At 47.1% G+C, this 20,023-nt stretch overlaps 1 protein-coding gene across 3 annotated transcripts in view; it reads left to right on the top strand.

Annotated features, from left to right (window-relative positions):
• The window catches only part of SORCS3 (sortilin related VPS10 domain containing receptor 3), a 530,373-nt gene that overhangs the window by 381,264 nt on the left and 129,086 nt on the right, over positions 1-20,023 (top strand). For all 3 annotated transcript variants that reach the window (XM_065552531.1, XM_005303514.5, XM_065552530.1), the window contains exon 6: positions 14,066-14,130. In XM_065552531.1, the coding sequence (XP_065408603.1) occupies positions 14,066-14,130 (65 nt within the window). The remainder of the gene's footprint in view (positions 1-14,065; positions 14,131-20,023) is intronic.

Genomic DNA, 20,023 nt, shown 5'->3' with positions numbered 1-20,023 from the left:
AAGCTTCTCTGAAAAGGAAACAACTTCACTTTTTGTGTCTGAGAAACCATCCAGGGGCTGCTATGGAGAGACCGCTTGGAAATGAACATCAAGTTGTCAGTTTCAGTTAAGATTATGTCTTTGCTACATTTCCCATTTTGCAAATGTGATCCAGGGTTTTATAACCAATTTGGCCCAGGGCAGAATCTTGGCAGAAATAGTTTCATCTGGGAAGCCTGCAAAAAAACAAAACAAAACAAAAAAACCTCTCTCCCTCCCTCCACCCAAAACAAACCAAAAACCAGCCACCAACCCACAACAACTCAACAACACTGGTTGGATAATACACCAAAGTTGTTTGCAGTTTATGTAAGGGCCAAAAACAAAGATGTTTGCTGGTTTCTGGTGCATTTTTATCCTCTCAGATGAATAACAGCTTCAATTTATAAAAGTAACATAAGAACCTAAGAATAAAAGGAATTTGGTATGTGAGTTAGTCGCTAACAGTTCAAGCTCTCAAGTACTGAAAAAGTACTTAAAGGTTTTTGTTGCATGAATATGTAGTTTTATGATCTTCTTCTTAAATGCATTATGCCAGGTCTCTGGGATAAATATTGTGTGTTTTAAATCCCATTTAGAACTTTTTTTCACAAAGTCTCATGTACTCCACGCTGTTTTCAGAAGTACTATAGGTTTCTTGTTTTAAAGCTGTTTTATCAAAGAAAGCAGAATGGCCACAAGAAACAAGTGTGATTGCTAGGGGAAATACATTTAAATAAGTCTCCATGGTACAAATCATATGGAATTCCTAAAAGGAACACGGGATGACAATATGGTATCAGCCCTGTGGTCCATTTCTTCCAATATCCTGTCTCCAAAAATGGCTAGTGCCAGCTACTTTAGAGGAAGATGCAAGAAAACTCGAAGTGGGCAATTTTGGAATAACTTCCCTATAAGGAAATTTTCTTCCTAAATCCTCCCTTATGTCTTGAAGCATGAGCGTTTATATCCCTTCTATTAAATCAATACTAACATAACTCTGGATGGTCTCATCCATATAGATATCCAATCCTTGGTTTATAATTTGGCTAAACTCTTGATTGAGGTATATCATGGCATTGAGTTCCACAGGCTGATAGTCTGCAGTGTGGTGGGTGGGGATGGGAAATATTTCCTTTTATTGGTTTTAAATTTGCTGCCTTCAGTTGAATGACCCAAGTTCTACCCTGGCTAAGAATTACGGTCCCAGAAATGCACTACCTTCTGATATCTGTTAAGGGACTTCATGCTCCTGGGGCCAGGTTCTGCTCCGATTCACCCCCGGGGTAATCTAGAGTAACTCTGCTCACCCACAGAAGATCCTCTCTGTGTGGACACCCATGTGTCTGAAAACAGAAGGCCTGATGAGCCTGCCCTGTGGGAAGACCCTGGGGAGGAAATCTCCAAGGGGTTCTCCTTGGGAGAGATCGGGCAGTGCAGGCCCAATAGCCCCAGAGACTCTCCTGTCGGCAGCTGCCGCACGGGGAGAGGCAGCTCACTGCCCTAGAGGGAGCCTTTCTGCCCGGAGCCATGCGGGAGCAGTGGAAGGCTGATGTATGCCCCTCCTCCTGCCAATCCTTTTCCCTAGGTAGCTCTGTAGACCACAGAGTGTGGGGTCAGAGGTAAATATTGGCATGGAGGCAGCTTGTACATGAGAGACAGTGATTTGGCTGTGGAGGGTCCCAGGGTGATCTTTGGTGATATTTGTAGTAGGCGGCATAAAGAGCCAACCCTCTTTAGTTAATACATTGATTAATGCATCTGCCTCAGGCAGATGGGGATCATCAGAGCTTGACAGAGCAAACCAAAGGCCTTTCTGATGGAGTGTCTACAGCAGCACAGTCCACACCTGCCATTGGGTGGCAAGATCTCGGCTTATTCCTTGTTTTGTCTGATTTAGCTTTTCTTTACTCTGTACCGCACTCCGTTAATTGCTCTGTTTCTGAGTCCAAGCGGTCCAAGCGTATCCCACTACTCTTGTTTGACGGACGACCTCATTGAGCTTGGCTCTGCACAGGCAAAGGGGGGACACATAGCAGCTGCCACCTGGGAGCATGGATTCTGAGCAGGAGACATGAGGCAATCTAGAAACACACAGGCCAGCTGGCCCCATGGAGACCGGGCCCAAAGCGGTGGCTTTGGTGTGTTTCTCATACGTGTCATTGTGTGGTAGGTTTACGACCAAGATTTTCAAAAATGGAGTCTAAAGAGAGTCTCCTAAATGCCCCTTTAAGCTCCTAAATAAGGGCTAGTATACACGGTGCCTTTGCACTAGAAGGGAGTAGATTTTAGTGCACAGTGGTGTGTTGTGCACTAGTTGGTGCATGTAGATCTTGCTGATGCACATTAAAAGTTCTCTAGTGCATATTAATGTAGTCCCATTTCAAACAGTTCTCCATTAGCACGCACTGGGGAATTTTTAATTCAAGCCAGCAAGGTCCACATGAGTCAGTGTGCAACGTGCTGGCGAGCACTAGAATTTAACCTCTCTAGTGCAGACAAACGCACTGTGTAGACAAGCCCTGAGTGGGCCGATTTTCATGAGCGGTGAACACCCTGTAGCTTTCAGTTGACTTCTGGGGGAGTTCCTGGCTTCTCAACTCTTTTAATTTGTTTTAGGGGTAGAATTTTCATAAGTGCGCAGTGTTGCTCCAACTGTCCCCATTGGTAAAACTCTCAATTTCAATGGGAGCAGATCTAGGCCGCTATCGAGAACTTTTGAACATCCAACATAAAATAAGGATTTAGAGTTCTAACGGTAGGCTCCTGTTTTTGGAAATCTTGGCTTACTTTTCACTGGAACTGGGCAAACATTGCCGCCGCCAACCCCATCCCAGAACATGTGCTTAGATTTGTAAACAAATTCCCTTCTCGGTGTGCTCCTGGCAATTCTTTTCCTTGCAGAAGTTCTGACCTGATAGCTTTGTTACACTCATTTTGCATTGGGGTAAATGACTACACAAGAAGCAAGGCGATGGAGAATCGGCCCTTAATAAGCAGAATATGTAAATACTCCCAGAGGTGATTTTAGGTTGAAATCAGAGCCTCGGTCATAACCACAAGCCATGGCTCTTCTTGCGGTGTTTCCAGTTTGACTACAACTAGGAAGTAGCCAGAATATCACAAGAGACATTTCCCGTGTGAGATTTCTAGACCAAGAAGGTTCAGATAGATTTTGATTAGCTTTTCTGAACTTACTGAAGCCTTTGGAAGTTTGCCCATCACTAAGTTAGACAACAGTTCTTCTATTTAACAGACTGAATCGGACCCATGCTGTGTAGTAAGCAGTCTCTTATCAGGGCCAAACAGACAAGATGTTCCTAAACTCATTTAGATGCGATCCATTTGTGTCACTCAGTAACGGCCATGAAAGATAAGGAGATCCTTCTTTATGAATTCTGCCTGTTGGAAATTAACAAACTCTCTAAAATGACAATTCATCAGAAGCGATATGTGGCAGAATTCATTCTCTGCAAGAGAAGAAATTGAAACTCCCATCCTTTCGTTCCCTTGGTATTCCCCAGAGCCTCCTCTATAGAATGAGCTTAGTTTAATCCTGCCATCGTTAAGTGTAGCCTGCATGAAACTACATGAAAACTTAAGATGAGGAAGGAGTATCCTATTAGCTACACTGCAGGTTCCTTTAAGTAATGTAGGTTAGATGAGTTTCCTTCAATTATTCCCCTTAGCAGGTTGTTATTTAGAACAAGGTGGGGAAGCCAGTGGCTTTTGCTATTGTGCCTGCATGATTGTACAGCAGTAATTGGATTAGCAGATGGTGGATCATCAGAGCTATTTAATTATACCATAGAAGCTGTAGTATGGGTAGGAGATAATGAGCCATGGGTTTATAGGCAGTAGGCAGACATGTGCCCTGGATGGCTTGGGTTATGTTCAGAGGTGAAGCTGAATGCGTGTAACTGCGTTTAAGGGAATCTGTAGCATGGAACCAAAGACCTGCTTCTGACAAGGTTCATGGCCTAGGCTTGTAGGCAGTTTGGATAAGCTGTAATCATGGCACTGAGCTCCCCAACTCATACGCCAGGGGCCTGCCGAGGTGGGAAGGATGGCTTAGTGGATAGGGTATTAGTCTAGGACTCCAGCAGACCTGGGTTCAACTCTTAGCTTAACTGTAGACTCCTTGTATGACGTTGGGCAAGGTAAAACTCCCCTAGACTTTAGCGGACCTTTCATCTATGTTGTGCTTCCGTTCCCCATTTGTACGTGACTGGGATAATACTTCACATGGGTGGTGTGTTGACAAAGTCGGTTAATGGTTGTGAGATCCTACATTAACAAGGGCCATGTAAGCTCCTAGATAGAATGGACAGACTACACTGTAATTAAAAACCCACATCTGGACATGCCAGCTGGGTTTGGGCCAAGGGGCTGTTTAACTGCAGTATAGACATTCATATTCAGGCTAGAGCCTGGACTCTAGTCCCTTGGGAGGGTCCCAGAGCTCGGGCTGCAGCCCGAGCCCAAATATCTACTCCACAGTTAAACAACCCTGAGTCAGCTGGCACGGGCAAGTGGTGGGTGTCTAATTGCAGTGTAGACATAGCCCCAGTCTGCTTCTCTCTCCGCCCAGGGTGCTCTGCAGCCCCACAAATCCAGTGTGTGTCATCTGTTACTCTCCTTGCACCTACCCAGGCTGTAGTGCGATGTCCTCTGTCTTGGCTTGAGGCGCACTGGATGAAGCTTGCTTGTAGGCTTAGTAACACTTCTCCTGAACTAGTCTGCAGGTGAGGTTACTACTGAATGCTGACAGGTGATTTCCCTCAGCTCTCTGTCCAAGCAGCTGCTGGCCTCCAAAGAATGCCGGCCTCTGCCAGCCATGAAGAACTGGGGAGTGTGTCTTTGATCTCAGATCCTCGGGCATGGTGGGTTGCCGACTGCTGGACTTCCCAGCTGGCCCCTCACACAGCCTAAATCAATATCTTTTCCACCGCTCGCTTGCACAGCAACTACGTACACAGGTGCATTTATGCCTTGCGTCTCTCCTCCAGCAAGCTCCTTGCTCCCATCATTGTCCATCTCAGGAAGAGATGGCTCACGGGAGGTTGTGCATATTTCCATCCCAGGTCCATCACTGATATTTGGGGGTTCATCTCCTGCCTTGACTGATCAACCTTCTTGTTGTAGGATGTGTGATGCTCTGCAACTCCCTCTAGTAACATTTACTTTTACCCATCAGTGATGCACTGATTAGCTGTTCTTCGGAAGAGACGCTGTCTGTGCTGCTCCCTCTTCACTGCCAGAATCCTTTTTGTTTGTTTACTGCTCCTTTGCCTTTCCTCTTAAGGCTGTCAGGACAAATGAGTGTCTCACTCTTAACTTGGCATAAACTGGTAATTGAGCGTGATTTGGGGCAAGGAGACACATTGATGCATTTACACTTTCTAGCCCATCTTGCAGCAGAGTAGTTTATTCTCTCTCTTTCGCTTGGTTGCTGGTTAAAGGTCTAAACAATGAAATAATCTATTGTTCTCTTCAGGTTAGTGCTGAAGCTCAAAGAAACAGCCACCAGAAGAGATGAGTCACAAATCTGGCTTCACATTGCCTCGCTCTGAAATGCATAAATTGAAGTGCGAATTAATTTCCAGCTAGTTAGACATTGTCCCAGGGTGATTCTTTGTGATATTCTGCACCAGGGAATGTGGCAAGCCATCCTTCCTTAATTAATACAATATACAACGCTTTATTGGCTCATCTTGCAACGTATCCTATACATTCCATCTGTGCCAAGTGGCATGCTGGCATCCCCTCTTTGGACAATTGAAGCTTTATTTTTATTCCTATACCACGGCACTAATTTATTAAATGATGTTCCCACTCTAAAGCTTTTCAGAGACACCCCGCTCTGTCTTGGACTCTGTTAGTAGCTGGATCAGTGAGCCTTAGCATATCAGCCATGCCCTATTTGCAATCAGAAAATGTTCCTACAAATGAAGGGAATTAAACACACAGGCAAGGGAGCATCTTTAGATGACTGTAGTCTAAAGTGCAATGGATCCAATTTGGAATGCTTCGTGCCAAGCTACAAACCCTGTTGTAGTCAATGAGCTTTCCAAATATTCCTTTGCATGGAGATAGGGTGACCAGATGTCCCGATTTTATAGGGACAGTCCCGATTTTTGGGTGTTTTTCTTATATAGGTTCCTATTACCCCCCACCCCCACCCCGATTTTTCACACTTGCTGTCTGGTCACCCTACATGGAGAGAAACTAGAGGCTGAGTTGAATCCCTGAATGTAGAGTGAGGACGTATTGAATTATAGTTATGTACTTAGAGCACACAACATTTGCTGCACTGTTCTAAACTGTTCTGAAACAAGGGCTGCTTATGGTTCCCGAATAGCCAGGGTAGTAATGCTACAGCAATTCCATTTCTACAAGGCCTTTCAAATGAGGATTCCCAAGAGCTTTCCAGTCATTAACTAACTGGGCCTCATAACAGTACATTAAGCATTATCCTCGTTTTAGTGATGGACCAGCTGAGCCACAGAGAGGTGGCCTACAGCTACAGTCCCTCAATAAATCCATGCTGTGGCTGGTAATAGATCCAAAAAATCTGGGCTGGAGTTCTGCTGTTGACTGCAAGGTAAAGTTGGTTGAAAAATGGTATTTTCTCCAAAAAAAATATATATATATTTCTGTTTTCTTTGAAATTTTCCATGGAAATGTCCAGTTTTTCTATGAAATAAAACACATTTTTGTTCAATTTTGAAATGGTTTAGTTTGTTTGTCTGTTTCATTTTGGTTTCCAGCAATCCAAAACCCCCCTCAGTTTATGTTGTTTGGGGTTTTTCCCCCAAAGGGAGAGAAAAGGGGCTGGAGGAGAAATGAAGAATGAAAAGCATTCATTTTCATTGTTCAAAACTTGAACTGAAACCAACATTTTTATGTCTTGAAAATTTAGAAGGAAACAAAAATTTCCTGGAAAAATTCTCCTTTTCTTCCTCCAGCCTGAGCCTGGATGTCTCCACCCCATGTAAACATCCCCGTAGCCTGGGCCAGGCAGGGGTTTTTAATTGCAGTGTAGATATACCTTAAATTAAATTAATAGAGATCTCCTAGAACTGGAAAGGACCTTGAAGGTCATTGAGTCCAGTTCCCTGCCTTCACCAGCAGGACCAAGTACTGATTTTGCCCCAGATCCTGAAGTGGCCTGCTCAAGGATTGAACTCACAACCCTGAGTTTAGCAGGCCAATGCTCAAACCACTGAGCTATCTCTCCCCCTGAGCCTTCTAAGGCTTCCTTATTCTAGTGGATGAATCCATCTGGGTTGGCTTTTAAATGACCCCCGTCCAACCACTCCCTCAACAGCTAGGAGCAGCAGACCAAATGGGAGTGAAAGAACAGATTAGCTTGTCCATAAAGTAAGTGGCAGTATTCTGAATTCACACAGGAAGCAGATCTGTCCATTAAGAGTTTGCTACGTTCCCTTAGCACTAGAGCTCATAGAAAAATGAACATTTTTGACAAAAAGGGTCACATTTTTCACAAAAAGCTTTGTTAAAAATTGCCCATTTTTTGGCCAAATATAGAGGTGGTCAGAAAACTTTGATTTTTAGAATTTTTTCAAGGAAAAAGTGACAATTTTTTCACAAAAATCTTTATCTATCTGTGACTGTCATCCATCACTGTAATGTCAGAGGCCCAGGCCCTCAAACGTATTTAAGCTTCTAACTCCCCATGAAAGCAATTGGAGTCGGGTGCCTTCGAGGATCTGGACTGAGCGGTTTCCATGCAAAATTGAAGTGCAATAGCGAAGTCCCTAGTGGACTTTTTATTAGCTCTCATCATAGTTTTACAATGCTCATGTGTTTGCAGTTCTTACTCCTCACCTGCAATCATCTCAGTCAGCACTACAGCTGGGAAACTGAGGCTACATCTACAAACCTGGTCCTTTAAAATACTTCCTGTGTTGGAGGAAGGGATTTTTCCACTTCCTTTTTTACAAGAACTCAGTGATATCCATCAGAATTCACCGAGCAGGTTAAGAAATATAAATGCAATGTAGGGCAGGAGGAATTTGAAAGGGTGAAGACTGTCGTCTATCCCAATGACTGCAGTTGGGAAATAAGCAGCAGGAGCAGATGAATCATTATGAATATTTTCATGCGGTTTCTTAGTCCCCTAATAATAAAGAATTAGGAAACTGAGGAAAAACACATCAGCAGATTTGTTTGGTAAGAACACTTCTCACAGATTTCTTCGAATCGTCTCCAGTCCTTTAAATTGCTGTTTAGTTCCTGTGAAGTACAGTGCCTTTTTCATTAATGCTATGGGGAGAGAAAAACCCAGATTCCTTAGAAGCTTTAAACAAGCGAGCTTGTGTTGGCTCTGTTCAGAAGTGAAAAAATGAGCTGAGTGTAGACACCTGACAACTTCCTGCCTTATCTTGCAGATTTACCGTCCTAGTGATAACTCCTGCAGACGTCCAGAATTGTAGAGTCTTAGAAATTAGAGCTTGAAGAAAACTATAAATCCATTCCCTGGAGACGAATGCAAGATAGTTCCTTACAGCATGTTCCCCTTTGCTTTTTTTCAAGCTTGATTTGAAATGCGCCAAGTAATGGGGCTTCTGCCATATCCTTTGGGAGACCATACCACAGTCTCACATTGTTAAGAGAATGTCTTCTGTTATTCAGCCCCAGAGGGCAATGTCCTATTTTCTATAGCCTAGATCCTGTTATGGATCTGACTGAAGTTAATACTAGTAAAACATACAGAGGGTCCAATTTGCCGTTGCCTTGCCACGTACGAAATTATTTGCACTTATGCAAAACATGCTACTAAATCAAAATGGTGGCACCGCACATCCACTGTGCAGATGTGTAAATGGTGACCTAAGGTGGTGTGGAGAAAGAGGCCCAGTTTGCGTTAGGGTTGGATGTATAGTTCACCAACTGGCCAGCAGTAAGATCCGTATAGTCTAACATAGCAGCGTGCTGGGCTGCTTCACCCATGTCTGACTGTGTCCGTGTGTCTGGTCCGCATCTTGGTCGGATTAGACACACACGCTGTCTGCCTTGTACCACCTGTAAAGACCTGAGTGTTTACTCACTTCTGGGGCAGGCTATTATTAAAATGTCAGCAAACGAATTGCCAACATCCATTAATTTGATTGGGATTGACTAAAAAAATGGGATGTGTTTCTCCCCTCCCCCCTGCACATTATTGCACTATAAATGTGCGTTCTGCTTTTTCTTTCTAGTCCTAATCTACTGCAAAACATCCCTCTGAGTAGTCCACGCCCATTCCTCCTGGCTCTTTCTATTATCAGTGATTAGTTCCTCCACTCTGACATCTCAGCCTACAATGGCTGGGTTTCTAAGGCTGCCTCTTGTTGAAGTCTCATTCCCATTTTCGCAATTTATTTCATTTTAGACTAGTGCTGTGCCAAGGAACCCTGACGGTTTGGATACCAGGTAGATAACTGGCAAAACTCACCTGGCACCTGATTCCTAAGCAGGTGGGTCACTGAGGTTTGCTGGCTAGGGCCCCAGTTCCAAGCGCTCATGGCCTGATTTATGGAACTGATGCAGACCGAGGTGAAGTTTGTTTTTGACTCCTGATGAGTTTCTGCTGACCCTGAGATACCAATGAAACTTAAGGGCAGAGCGGACTCCCAGAGACTGCAGCCAGAGGAAATATTCACGCAAACCCCTGCCCAGTGAAAGTGGAGAAATTTGTGCTGCTCTGTGTTAGATCTTTCCTGGTGGATTCAAAAGTGGAAAGGGCATCATTCCAATCTCTCTTCCTCCTCCTTCCATTTGTCTATGTGACCTACCTCTTAGCTGCCTCTGTGGCTTCCTACCTGAGAAAACATTCTCTGTTGTGACCCTTTTCAGTTAGCTAGCAGGCAAAATAAAGACGATGGGAGGTTGACCTTAAAGAAATTCACGTTGAGCTTCTAAACCCAAAGTTTGCCAGACAGTGACAAATCCTTTAGCATCTCTGAGTGTTGTGGATCACCTGCGTACAAGGCCCTCTCATGGCATTTTGTGACATGACACATCTGCAGAATAATAACTTTGAAAAGTTTTGGGTTCAGAATGTGGCCGTGTGCTCACCTGACTGGCTAGCCCAACCCCACCGACTACCTAACAGTGTTCTGTGTGCTGCAACTGTAGGAGACCAATGAGGAACTGGATTTCCCACCTGCTTCATTCTCCACTATTAGCAGATGCTGTCCTTTTCTGGAGTCCAGAAGGTATTAGCTATGCGCATGGTTGCTCAACGAAATGTCTCCAAATCTTATTAGTATAGCCAGCGATATAGTAGCTCCACTGTAGCACTGGAAATTGACGAGTCTTGGGTTCTGTTCTTGACTCTGACTCCTTGTATCACTCTAGATAGGTCCCTTAGCCCTCATGTGCCTCACGTCTGTAAAATGGGTATAACGATACATTCCACATTAATCACTTTCATGGCATTTTGCTTGACGGGCATGTGGCCTTTTAAATAGATATAGGCCAAGAAGGCAAGTTCTCCTCAGGCACATTTGAGGATTTGGTCCTCTGTTTCTTTGTTCCGTGGGTCATCTCTATGACTCGTTTCCCATTCTGGTCTCAGCCATGTTGTACGTGCTCTGAGCACGGTTCATTTGGAAGCTTCTTGGAAGCAGAAGTTTAGAGAAAAGTGTGAAACGAAGAGGTTTAATGGCCGTGGCCCACCCTCGCTCCCTGTCCCTTCAGGTCAGGGTTGAAATGTTAGCAAATAACCTAGTAAATGTGCATCCAAGCACAGTGCTCTGCCCTCTAGATACAGCTAGGGAGATGGCTTCGGGTACTATCAGTCCTTCAGCCGTCAAGAACACTTAATTCATTACCCAAAGGAAACTGCAGGCGAGTGAAGACGCTGGAGAGCCAAGAGCTGTCAGGGCTGAAAAGAAAAAAAAGCAACCGCCATGTCCCTTCTAATGGGATTTTAAGTCAGTTTGAGTTATTAATTGGCTAATAATCCTGCGCCAACTGCAATACTAGCTGTGGGCTCCCAGTTCTGAAGCCTGTGTCTGCAGCGGTCAGGAATGTGACCTTTACCATCACTCCTGGCGGCCGCCTCTTTCCCCAGCTCTTTCTCAGATGGGTTGCGATACATGAGCAAAGCAGTGTAGGATGACTGGCCCTGGTGGAAGTGCCCTTCTGGGGTTATAGGGCGTGCGGGCATTGCTGGTTCTTCACCTGTGGCACCAATTCTCTGTGTGCACAAGGCATGGACCGGAGCTGTGCCTAGAGCAGGATGTGGAAACGCTTGCCAGGAATACAAAGGTGGGATGCACTATAATTCTTCCAAGCCAGACACATGCTTTTGAGTTTAATTAACTCCTCCTCCTCCTCTCTGTATACATCTGAAAGGCAGAAGGCCATTGGCTCACGAGCATTGGAAACACTGCCTTGTGGGTCACGCCAGGTTCCATGGAACTACACGGGTAGAAGGTAGGTCAGGGGATATCCAAGACTGTCTTGGCTCTAGTTCACCAGCCCAAATATGACAGTTAGAGAGAAAAGAAATGGACGATAAGAGAAACAAACAGCTGCCTGCAGATGCTTGTGATGTGGCACTTCTTTCATTGCCAGACCCGTGATAGTAAATCCTCTCCCTCAGACAGACCAGGGCATGGGAAGGGAGTGGGGGAGACATTTTATACATGCCAACAACGGAAAATGTTGTGATGAACTGGCTAGGGGTGTTTGTGGGGGGTTGTATGGGGTGTGTGTGTATGAGAGAGAGTCTACTGCTCCCTACTGAGTGGAATTAGAACTGCTTGGTGGGGGGTCATAGGTACTACGTTGTTCTCCGCTCGTGGCAATTCCCATCTTGCCAGGAGCTAGTATTTTCGGAGCCGGAGGATGTGGGTTCTATCTCTGCTGTGTCCGTGGAATTCTGAGTGTCCAAGCTACACAGCATGGGTGGCAACTGCCGAGCTCAAGAGTCCATGGGTTTGTGACAAATTTGTTACATTGTTGGCTTAAAGCTTTTCCAAAAACGGAGTGGAGTCCATTCTGTGGAAATACCAGTACTCGTGAACTGGCAGCACTGCAGAGCTGTAACAGCTGTCTTGCCATTGGGAACATACACAGGGAAAACAGCGAAATGGTATTGACGCTAAACTTTTGCTGCCATCAGCGGTTTTGAGGCAAGAGGAGGACTTGGGTTCGGGGTGGGCGGATAAGGATGATGTATGCCTGGATTTCCCACGGGAGCGCGGCTTTCCTATTCAGTTTTTGTTACCCTCTTGCAGACACTGAGGGGGAGGGGGTCTCACAATTTCTGGGTTGCCTGACGTTGTTTCGGGAGCGTTTGAGTTTGAAGCATGGCGTTAAAGGAATGGATGCATAATTAGGAGCTGCGGTACCTACTGCTCTTTTTTGTTGTTCTGAATAGAACCATCAGAGATGTCAAAGCTAATTAAGGAAACAACTAGATCCCATACAATAGCAAATCCAGGGGAGACTGGCATGTTTCAGAAGACTTGTTCTTCTCCGGCACAAGTGTAATTTGCATTATCAATCCGCTCAGGGCGCTCCCCGGCTGTTGTGGGTATCATCAGTGTTACGTTTTAGGAATGATCAGATTCTACTAATTCAGGTTTTATCCTTTTAAAATACATAACATTCTAGCGAGCCTGCAGAAATCAGTCCTCTGTTTTCTGTGTAGAGATCAGAGTCATTGGGTTAGCCGGCCCTTTAAAGGGGTGGGGCTCACTGCACCTGGGTCAGGCTTAGCCCACCTCCCCAGGTGAAGGGAATGAGTCATGCGGTGGGAGTTGGAGACTCAGAACCAAACCTGTTGGGAGTAAGGGAGGGCAGCCTGAGTTCACTCAGGGAATGTCTCAGAGGAGTAGGAGGCCGCTGTGAACAGAGACTCTGTTCTTAGCTCCCAGGCAGAGGGCCTGGAGAATGCAGCAGCCAGGTAAGAAGGCTGGAGTTCAGAGAGGAGGCCAGCCGGGAAGCAGGAAGGTGACAGCTCTCCAGACCTCCCAGGCAGATGGCCAGGGAGAGTGACCCGCAGGGCACAGGAAGCTGTTGGGTCAGAAGCTCTGATAAAGGATTGTTAGCCTGAAGGAAGATCTATTATTAAGGGGAAACTGAGGCAGGGTCTGATGCCAGATAAGGTAAGTGCTTCTACAGTCACTAACACCTTGGGTAAAGGTGTGATGCACAGGTATATTGGGAAGAGCATTACCTCTATTTCCTGGCCATAGTGACATGCCATAGAGAAGGGTTACAGAAGCTTGCTACCCTCTGCCATGTGATGGGGGGCTGCATTCACTGACTCCTGCTACAGGAGCTTTTGACCTCCATGCCCCAGATAACATTTGAGAGGTTATTGCAAATCGATGTGAAATTACCGCTTGACTGATATACAGCACAATCGTCCGCTCTTGGGGCCAGATCCTCAGCTACTGTAACTCAGCATAGCGCCGCTGAAGTAAATGGAGAGGCGAAAGTCTTACACCAGTTGTGGATCCGGCCCTTCGTTGTCTAGAGGCGTTAGAATCTTGGGCCCTTCCCTGTGTGAAGTATAGGCTTTGATATAATGGGTCAGAATGAAGGTCCATGCAGGTGGGTGCCCTGGCCTCCAGCGGTAGCCAGCATCCTCCTGCCTCAGAGGAAGGCAAGGGAACCCTAAGGCACGGAACCAATTGTGAGTGCTTTGCATGCCAGAGGAAGGTCCTCTCTGACCTCTGTGGTGATCAGCGCACACTCCAAAGGATGAGAGATGACCACCCTTTTCTTAGACTCCCAACCCTTGTGCCATCGCTGTTACACTTCTGTTTTTAGCGGAGTAGCTCAGTCGGAGCTAGCGCGGGGGAGTCTCCGTAAGCTGGGAACGACGCCGTCCAGCTCCTGTGCAGACAGACCCAGCGTGGTCACTGCCGCTTGCAGCTTATGTAGAGTCTTCATGTGTTCAATCTACTTGTGCTCCAAGGTGGCCTGTTATAATGGGGCGATGGCAGCTGCCTTGGCATTACCCGCCCTCTCCACAGCTTTTAATCTCACCGGTCGCCTTCTCTTTCCTTCTCTTCCCCAGGTCCGTAACGGGTTTGGATAAGGAGCCTGACCTTGTGCACATGGAAGCCCGGACAGCTGATGGACGTGAGTGCTTGAGCCCGCTGCTGATAATAAGTGTCATTATCAATTACGGTATATGAATAACATAGGGGAAAATTCACCGGCATCATGCTGGATGGCTTCTTTGCGTCTGCAGAGTGCCACAAAGCAGCTGGACTGTGTCGGTAAATCTGGCTCATAATGGATAACAACATGTTACAAATTGCTTATAATCCTACTTGTCTTTGAGAACTGGATCCCCATATAAATTCACAAAGGAACCTTCCTCCCTCCCTCCCTCCCTCCCCCCCGCGCGCGCACACACACGCGCGCACACACACACACACACACACACACACACAGTGTACCTTTCCTGTTTATGCAGTACATGGTGGTGGTGGGCACTTCCTTCCCAGCCTCAGCAGCCGCACTGCTGGCACTCTTACTTAAATAGGAAAACAATAATCACTTACTCCTGTCATTGAAATGCAGCCAGCTACTTCTGCGGTGGACTGGATTCACGAGGAATTAATTGCTAACCAGGTGGATAGGATGTTTTGCAAACAAGTAAGGTTCCATTTCCATAGCATTTTTCTTTCGTAAGGATCTCCCAAATGGTTTACAAAACATGTACCGGAATCACAGTGCTGCAATGCAACCACCTCTGGGGTGGAGCCTGGCAGCTGCTTAACAGCTCAGTGCAATGCTATGCAACAGTAGAATGCTGTGTCCCTTTGGCGGTGTGTGTGGGGGGTATTAGAAATGCAGACTGTATAGGAAGGAGTGTACTACCCCTTTTAGGGACAGCCAGGAGCTCGCAAGCGAAACAGCTTGGGTGTAATCAAAGAGGCTCCATGCGGTGCCCTAGGACTGGCGTGTTTAAACTGGAGCAGGAAGTTGGACTGGGGACTAGACGCTGTGTAGGCTGTAACGGGCCATCCCAGGCTCCAGAGACTAGCCAGACCACGCTTCGAGACTTTGTTTGCGGACTTTAGGTCTGGGAGCCCTGAATCAGAGTCCTGAGTGAGGGCTTCATGAACTCTTGTTACGTTGCTCCGTTCCTGACACTTTGCTAAAGGGGACAGACTTTTTGTTAGCTGGTTTTGGCTTCCTCTGGTCCAGATACTTTTATAGTCAACTTACTGACACCTCAACTGGGGAAATGACAATGGACAGACCAGCAGTGCCCCAGGCCACAAGGGGGCACGTGGGGACAGCACACACCTTTTACAGCAATTACCGTGGGGTGGTGGATGCGGAATTCAGCCCCTGAGGTTCACTCAGGGAAGGTTCCTCTGGAAGTGGTCGATTTGGGCAGGTTTTTTGGGGGGGAAGTGGGGGTTACATTTTGTTGGATGCAGACCCTGTTACGTTTGAATGTGCTGCACTACGGGCCTCCTGCTGTTTAAATCCAGTGTGATTTCCTTTAAGCGCCACTTCTTCTGAGACCTTCCGCTGGCGTCGCTCTGCCCTTCAGCAGGGAGATCGGTACCATCCCCTTCTGAATAAATCACCAGGCAATAAAAGCTCCACATCAACAATACAGTAAAATGGGGCAGCAGGCTGGTGACGCAGCCAGGTTCTCTTTTGTGCATTTTCTATTGCACACACAGATAGAAGTGTGTGTTTGGGGTGGGGCTCAAACTGCTGATGGAGCCTGGATTCAAACTCACTCTAAGCTTGCTCACCCAGCTATGTGGACACTGCGTGTTGGGGAAGTAGGTGTCCTCGTGTCTCTGTTGCGTTGTGTTGTAGACTGAACTCTTCCTCCAGGTCTTGCTTGCTTTATTTGTACTGTAGAAATTCAGCATTTTGAGCTTGGCCGTCGATGGTACCGAATACTCTCCAGCGAGACAGGCTTGAACAGCAGAGCCAGCAAAATGCAATCCGCAGTCCCCAAGGACTGCAGGCGTTATCAGGAGATAATGGGTTATGAGGGGAGTTCTTCCCGTGGGTCCCAGTGGGGGATGGTGCGTAAGGCTATCCAAAGCCGCGTTCTCCCCCAGCAGAGCCCGCTACAAAGGCGGATGTGTTGTTATAAGTGCGATTTTTAACGTTCGCTTATGTGTTTAATAGCCATTGACTTCCCAGTAACGGCACTCCAGGGAAACAATACAATTCCCATCTAGAGTACTTGGCAGAGCCCCTGCTGGTGTGAGCTGGCTTAGCTCCACTTATCCTGGAATTTCTGGGGGACATTCCCTATCCAGCCGGATGCAGAAGGCAGGTTAGGTGATCCCAGTGTTCCCTTCTGCGAAGACAGTGGAGCTACACTGATTTGCACCAGGTGCCGATCCGATGCTAGAGCTACAACCGAGTGAGTGAAAATAGAGTTGTGTCCTGACCCAGCTACAGCCTGGTTAAATGTGTAATGTGGACGGGAGTGGTTGGAGGAACGTGGCTAAGATCTCCTGCATTCTGCCCATGGAAATGAGACACGGGATGTCTGCTGAGGACAGTGTTATGATGGAGATGAGAGATATAGGGTCTGTCTGTGTTTCTGCCACTGATCTGCTGTGTGACCTGGGTCAAGACATCTTCTTGCTCTTTCCCCTCCCACCTTTTGTCTCTCTTGTCTATATAAAGCAGGGGCAGGCAAACTTTTTGGCCCGAGGGCCGCATCGGGTTTCATAAATTGTATGGAGGGCCAGTTAGGGAAGGAGGTTGTGGCCCGGTCCCCACCTCCTATCTGCCCCCGCCAGGACTCCTGCCTCACCCAAGCCCCCCTGTTTCCTGACAGCCCCTCTGGGACCCCTGCCCCATCCACACACCCCCGCTCCCTGTCCCCTGACTGCCCCCAGACCCCTGCCACCCCATCCAACCCCCCCTCCTTCCTGACTGCCCCCTGGGACCCCTGCCCCCATTCAACCCCCTGTTTCTCCCCTGACCACCATCCACACCCCCGCCCCCTGACCACCACCTCGAATTCCCCTGCCCTCTATCCAACCCTCCCTGCTCCCTTACCGCGCTGCCTGGAGCACCGGTGGCTGGCAGCGCTACAGCCACGCTGCCTAGCTGGAGCCAGGCCACGCCACCGCCGCGCAGCACAGAGCACCGGGTCAGGCCGGGCTCTGCAGCTGCGCTGCCCCAGGAGCTCACAGCCCCATCACCCACAGCATTGCGCCAGCGGCACAGTGAGCGAGCTGAGGCTGCGGGGGTGGGGGGAACGGAAAGCCGGGGAGGGGCCGGGGGCTAGCCTCCCGGGCCAGGAGCTCGGGGGCCGGGCAGGACAGTCCCGTGGGCTGGATGTGGACCGTGGGCCGTAGTTTGCCCACCTCTGATGTAAAGCGTCAGACCTGTGAGACAGGAATTGTCCAGTCTCTGTAAATGTTGATGAGGTTCTGTGAATGATGGGCCTGGTTGACTCCAAGCCTTTCCACCTCTAGAGCACCGTGCAAGAACGCTTTCTCTGGGGAGGACATTGTATAGCTTCTTGTAGATGCAGAGTGGGTCAGGGATCCTCTTCTGAGAGACAAACCCATAGGAGATGTTATGTGTATTACCATAGTACCCAGGCGTCCAAGTCCTGGATCGGGATCTCTTTGTGCCAGGCGCTGTACAAACAGACTGAAAAGGCAGTCCCTGCCCCAAGAAACTTAAGCAGGGTGAGGGGATGAGTTTTGGTGAGATCTCCTTGCTGTACTTCTGTGTAGAGCACCCCAGTTCTGCTAGACAGACTCCTTGATGAAATCAGGGCCTGATGAAATTCATGCTAGGGTAGGTGTGGAACAAGCTGAAACAATCTCAGAACCATTAGCAATTAGCATGGAGGACGGGTGAGGTCGCAGAGAACTGGGGAAGGGCAAACATGGTACCTATCTTAAAAATGGGGGAACAAAGAGGACCCAGGGAATTATAGACCAGCCCATCTAACTTTGTACCAGGAAAGATACTGGAACAAATTATTAAACAATCAATTTGTAAGCACCTCGAGGATAATAGGATTATAAATAAGAGCCAACATGGAATTGTCAAGAACTAATCGTGCCAAAGAATCCTAATTTTCTTCTTTGGCATGAGCTACTGGTCTAGTGGGTAGGGGGAAGAAGTGAACTTGATATATCTTGATTTCACTCAGGCTTTTCACATAGTCCCACATGACGTTCTTATAAGCAAACTAGGAAAATGTGGTCTAGATGAAATTACTGTGAGGTGGGTGCAGATGTGTTTGAAAAACCCTGCTCAGAGAGTAGTTGTCAATGGTTTGCTGTTAAACTGGGGGGATGTACACCTCTACCCCGATATAACGCGACCCGATATAACACGAATTCGGATATAACGCGGTAAAGCAGTGCTCCAGGGGGTGGGGCTGTGCACTCCGGCGGATCAAAGCAAGTTCGATATAACGCGGTTTCACCTATAACGCGGTAAGATTTTTTGGCTCCCAAAGGCAGCGTTATATTGGGGTAGAGGTGTATTTACTGGGATCCTGCAGGGGTCTGTCCTTGGTCTAGCGCTATTCGGTATTTTCATTCATGACTTGGTTAATGGAGTGGAGAGTATGTGTATGAAATTTGCCAATTACATTAAATTGGGTGGGGTTTGTTAGCACTTTGGAGACAGGATTAGAATTCAGCGCGACCTTGGCAAATTGGAGAATTGGTCATCAAGATTGAATTCAATAAAGACACGTGCAAAGTGCTACACACAGGAAGGAAGAATCAAATGCGCAGCTACAAAATGGGGAATAAGTGGCTGGGCGGCAGCGCTGCTGAAAAGGATCTGGGGGTCATAGAATCATAGAATATCAGGGTTGGAAGAGACCTCAGGAGATCATCTAGTCCAACCCCCTGCTCAAAGCAGGACCAACCCCACTAAATCATCCCAGTCAGGGCTTTGTCAAACCTGACCTTAAAAACCTCTAAGGAAGGAAATTCCACCACCTCCCTAGGTAATCCATTCCAGTGCTTCACCACCCTCCTAGTGAAAAAGTTCTTCCTAATATCCAACCTAAATCTCCCCCACTGCAAGACCATTACTCCTTGTTCTGTCATCTTCCACCACTGAGAACAGTCTAGATCCATCCTCTTTGGAACCCCCTTTCAGGTAGTTGAACGCAGCTATCAAATCCCACCTCATTCTTCTCTTCTGCAGACTAAACAATCCCAGTTCCCTCAGCCACATAAGTCATGTGCTCCAGCCCCCTAATCATCTTCGTTGCCCTCTGGTGGACTGTCTCCAATTTTTCCACATCCTTCTTGTAATGTGGGGCCCAAAACTGGACACAGTACTCCAGATGAGGCCTCACCAATGTTGAATAGAGGGGAATGATCACATCCCTCGATGTGCTGGCAATGCTCCTACTTATACGGCCCAAAATGCCGTTTGCCTTCTTGGCAACAAGGGCACACTGTTGACTCATTTCCAGCTTCTTGTCCGCTGTAACCCCTAGGTCAAATGGGGTGAAAACATACCCACTTCCCAAGTGTGTTTTGAAGCCATGTTAATTAATGTCTGTGAAGTGCTTTGAGATCCTCCATTGTAAGATGCTACATATGATTAGCAGGCATTTACAAGGAGTCCTGCTATCCTGCACCCATAAGGTGGATGGGTCCTCTGGAATCCTAAGTAGGGAAAGTTTGTAGGAGAATTTTTTCACAAGATCATGAAAATAGAAAATGCAAGGCTGTTGCAATCCCTCCAAGCCACTAGGTGTCCACGTTGCTTCACACACAAAGGAGCTGAGACAGTAGCACTGTGGTGCATTATAAAGTCCACATACATTTTAAGACAGCCCAAATCCTTGATTGGCTCAGTCTTCCAGTTGGGGCTGCGTGAAACATTTTTTTTGCAACGTTATTTGCAGCTGTAGTGCTTGTGTTCCATTTGTAATGAGATGTGTCCCCTAGAGCAACGACGTAACCAAACCAGACCCCAGGGGCTAACCTCCTGTTAACACAAGCACATCACAACTAATGATGGCCAAATCTTTAAAGGT

The sequence above is a fragment of the Chrysemys picta genome, chromosome 7, assembly GCF_011386835.1.
Source record: "Chrysemys picta bellii isolate R12L10 chromosome 7, ASM1138683v2, whole genome shotgun sequence".
NCBI lineage: Eukaryota > Metazoa > Chordata > Testudines > Emydidae > Chrysemys > Chrysemys picta.
Note: the sequence above shows the minus strand (reverse complement) of the source record. Positions and strands in the feature narration are given on the sequence as shown.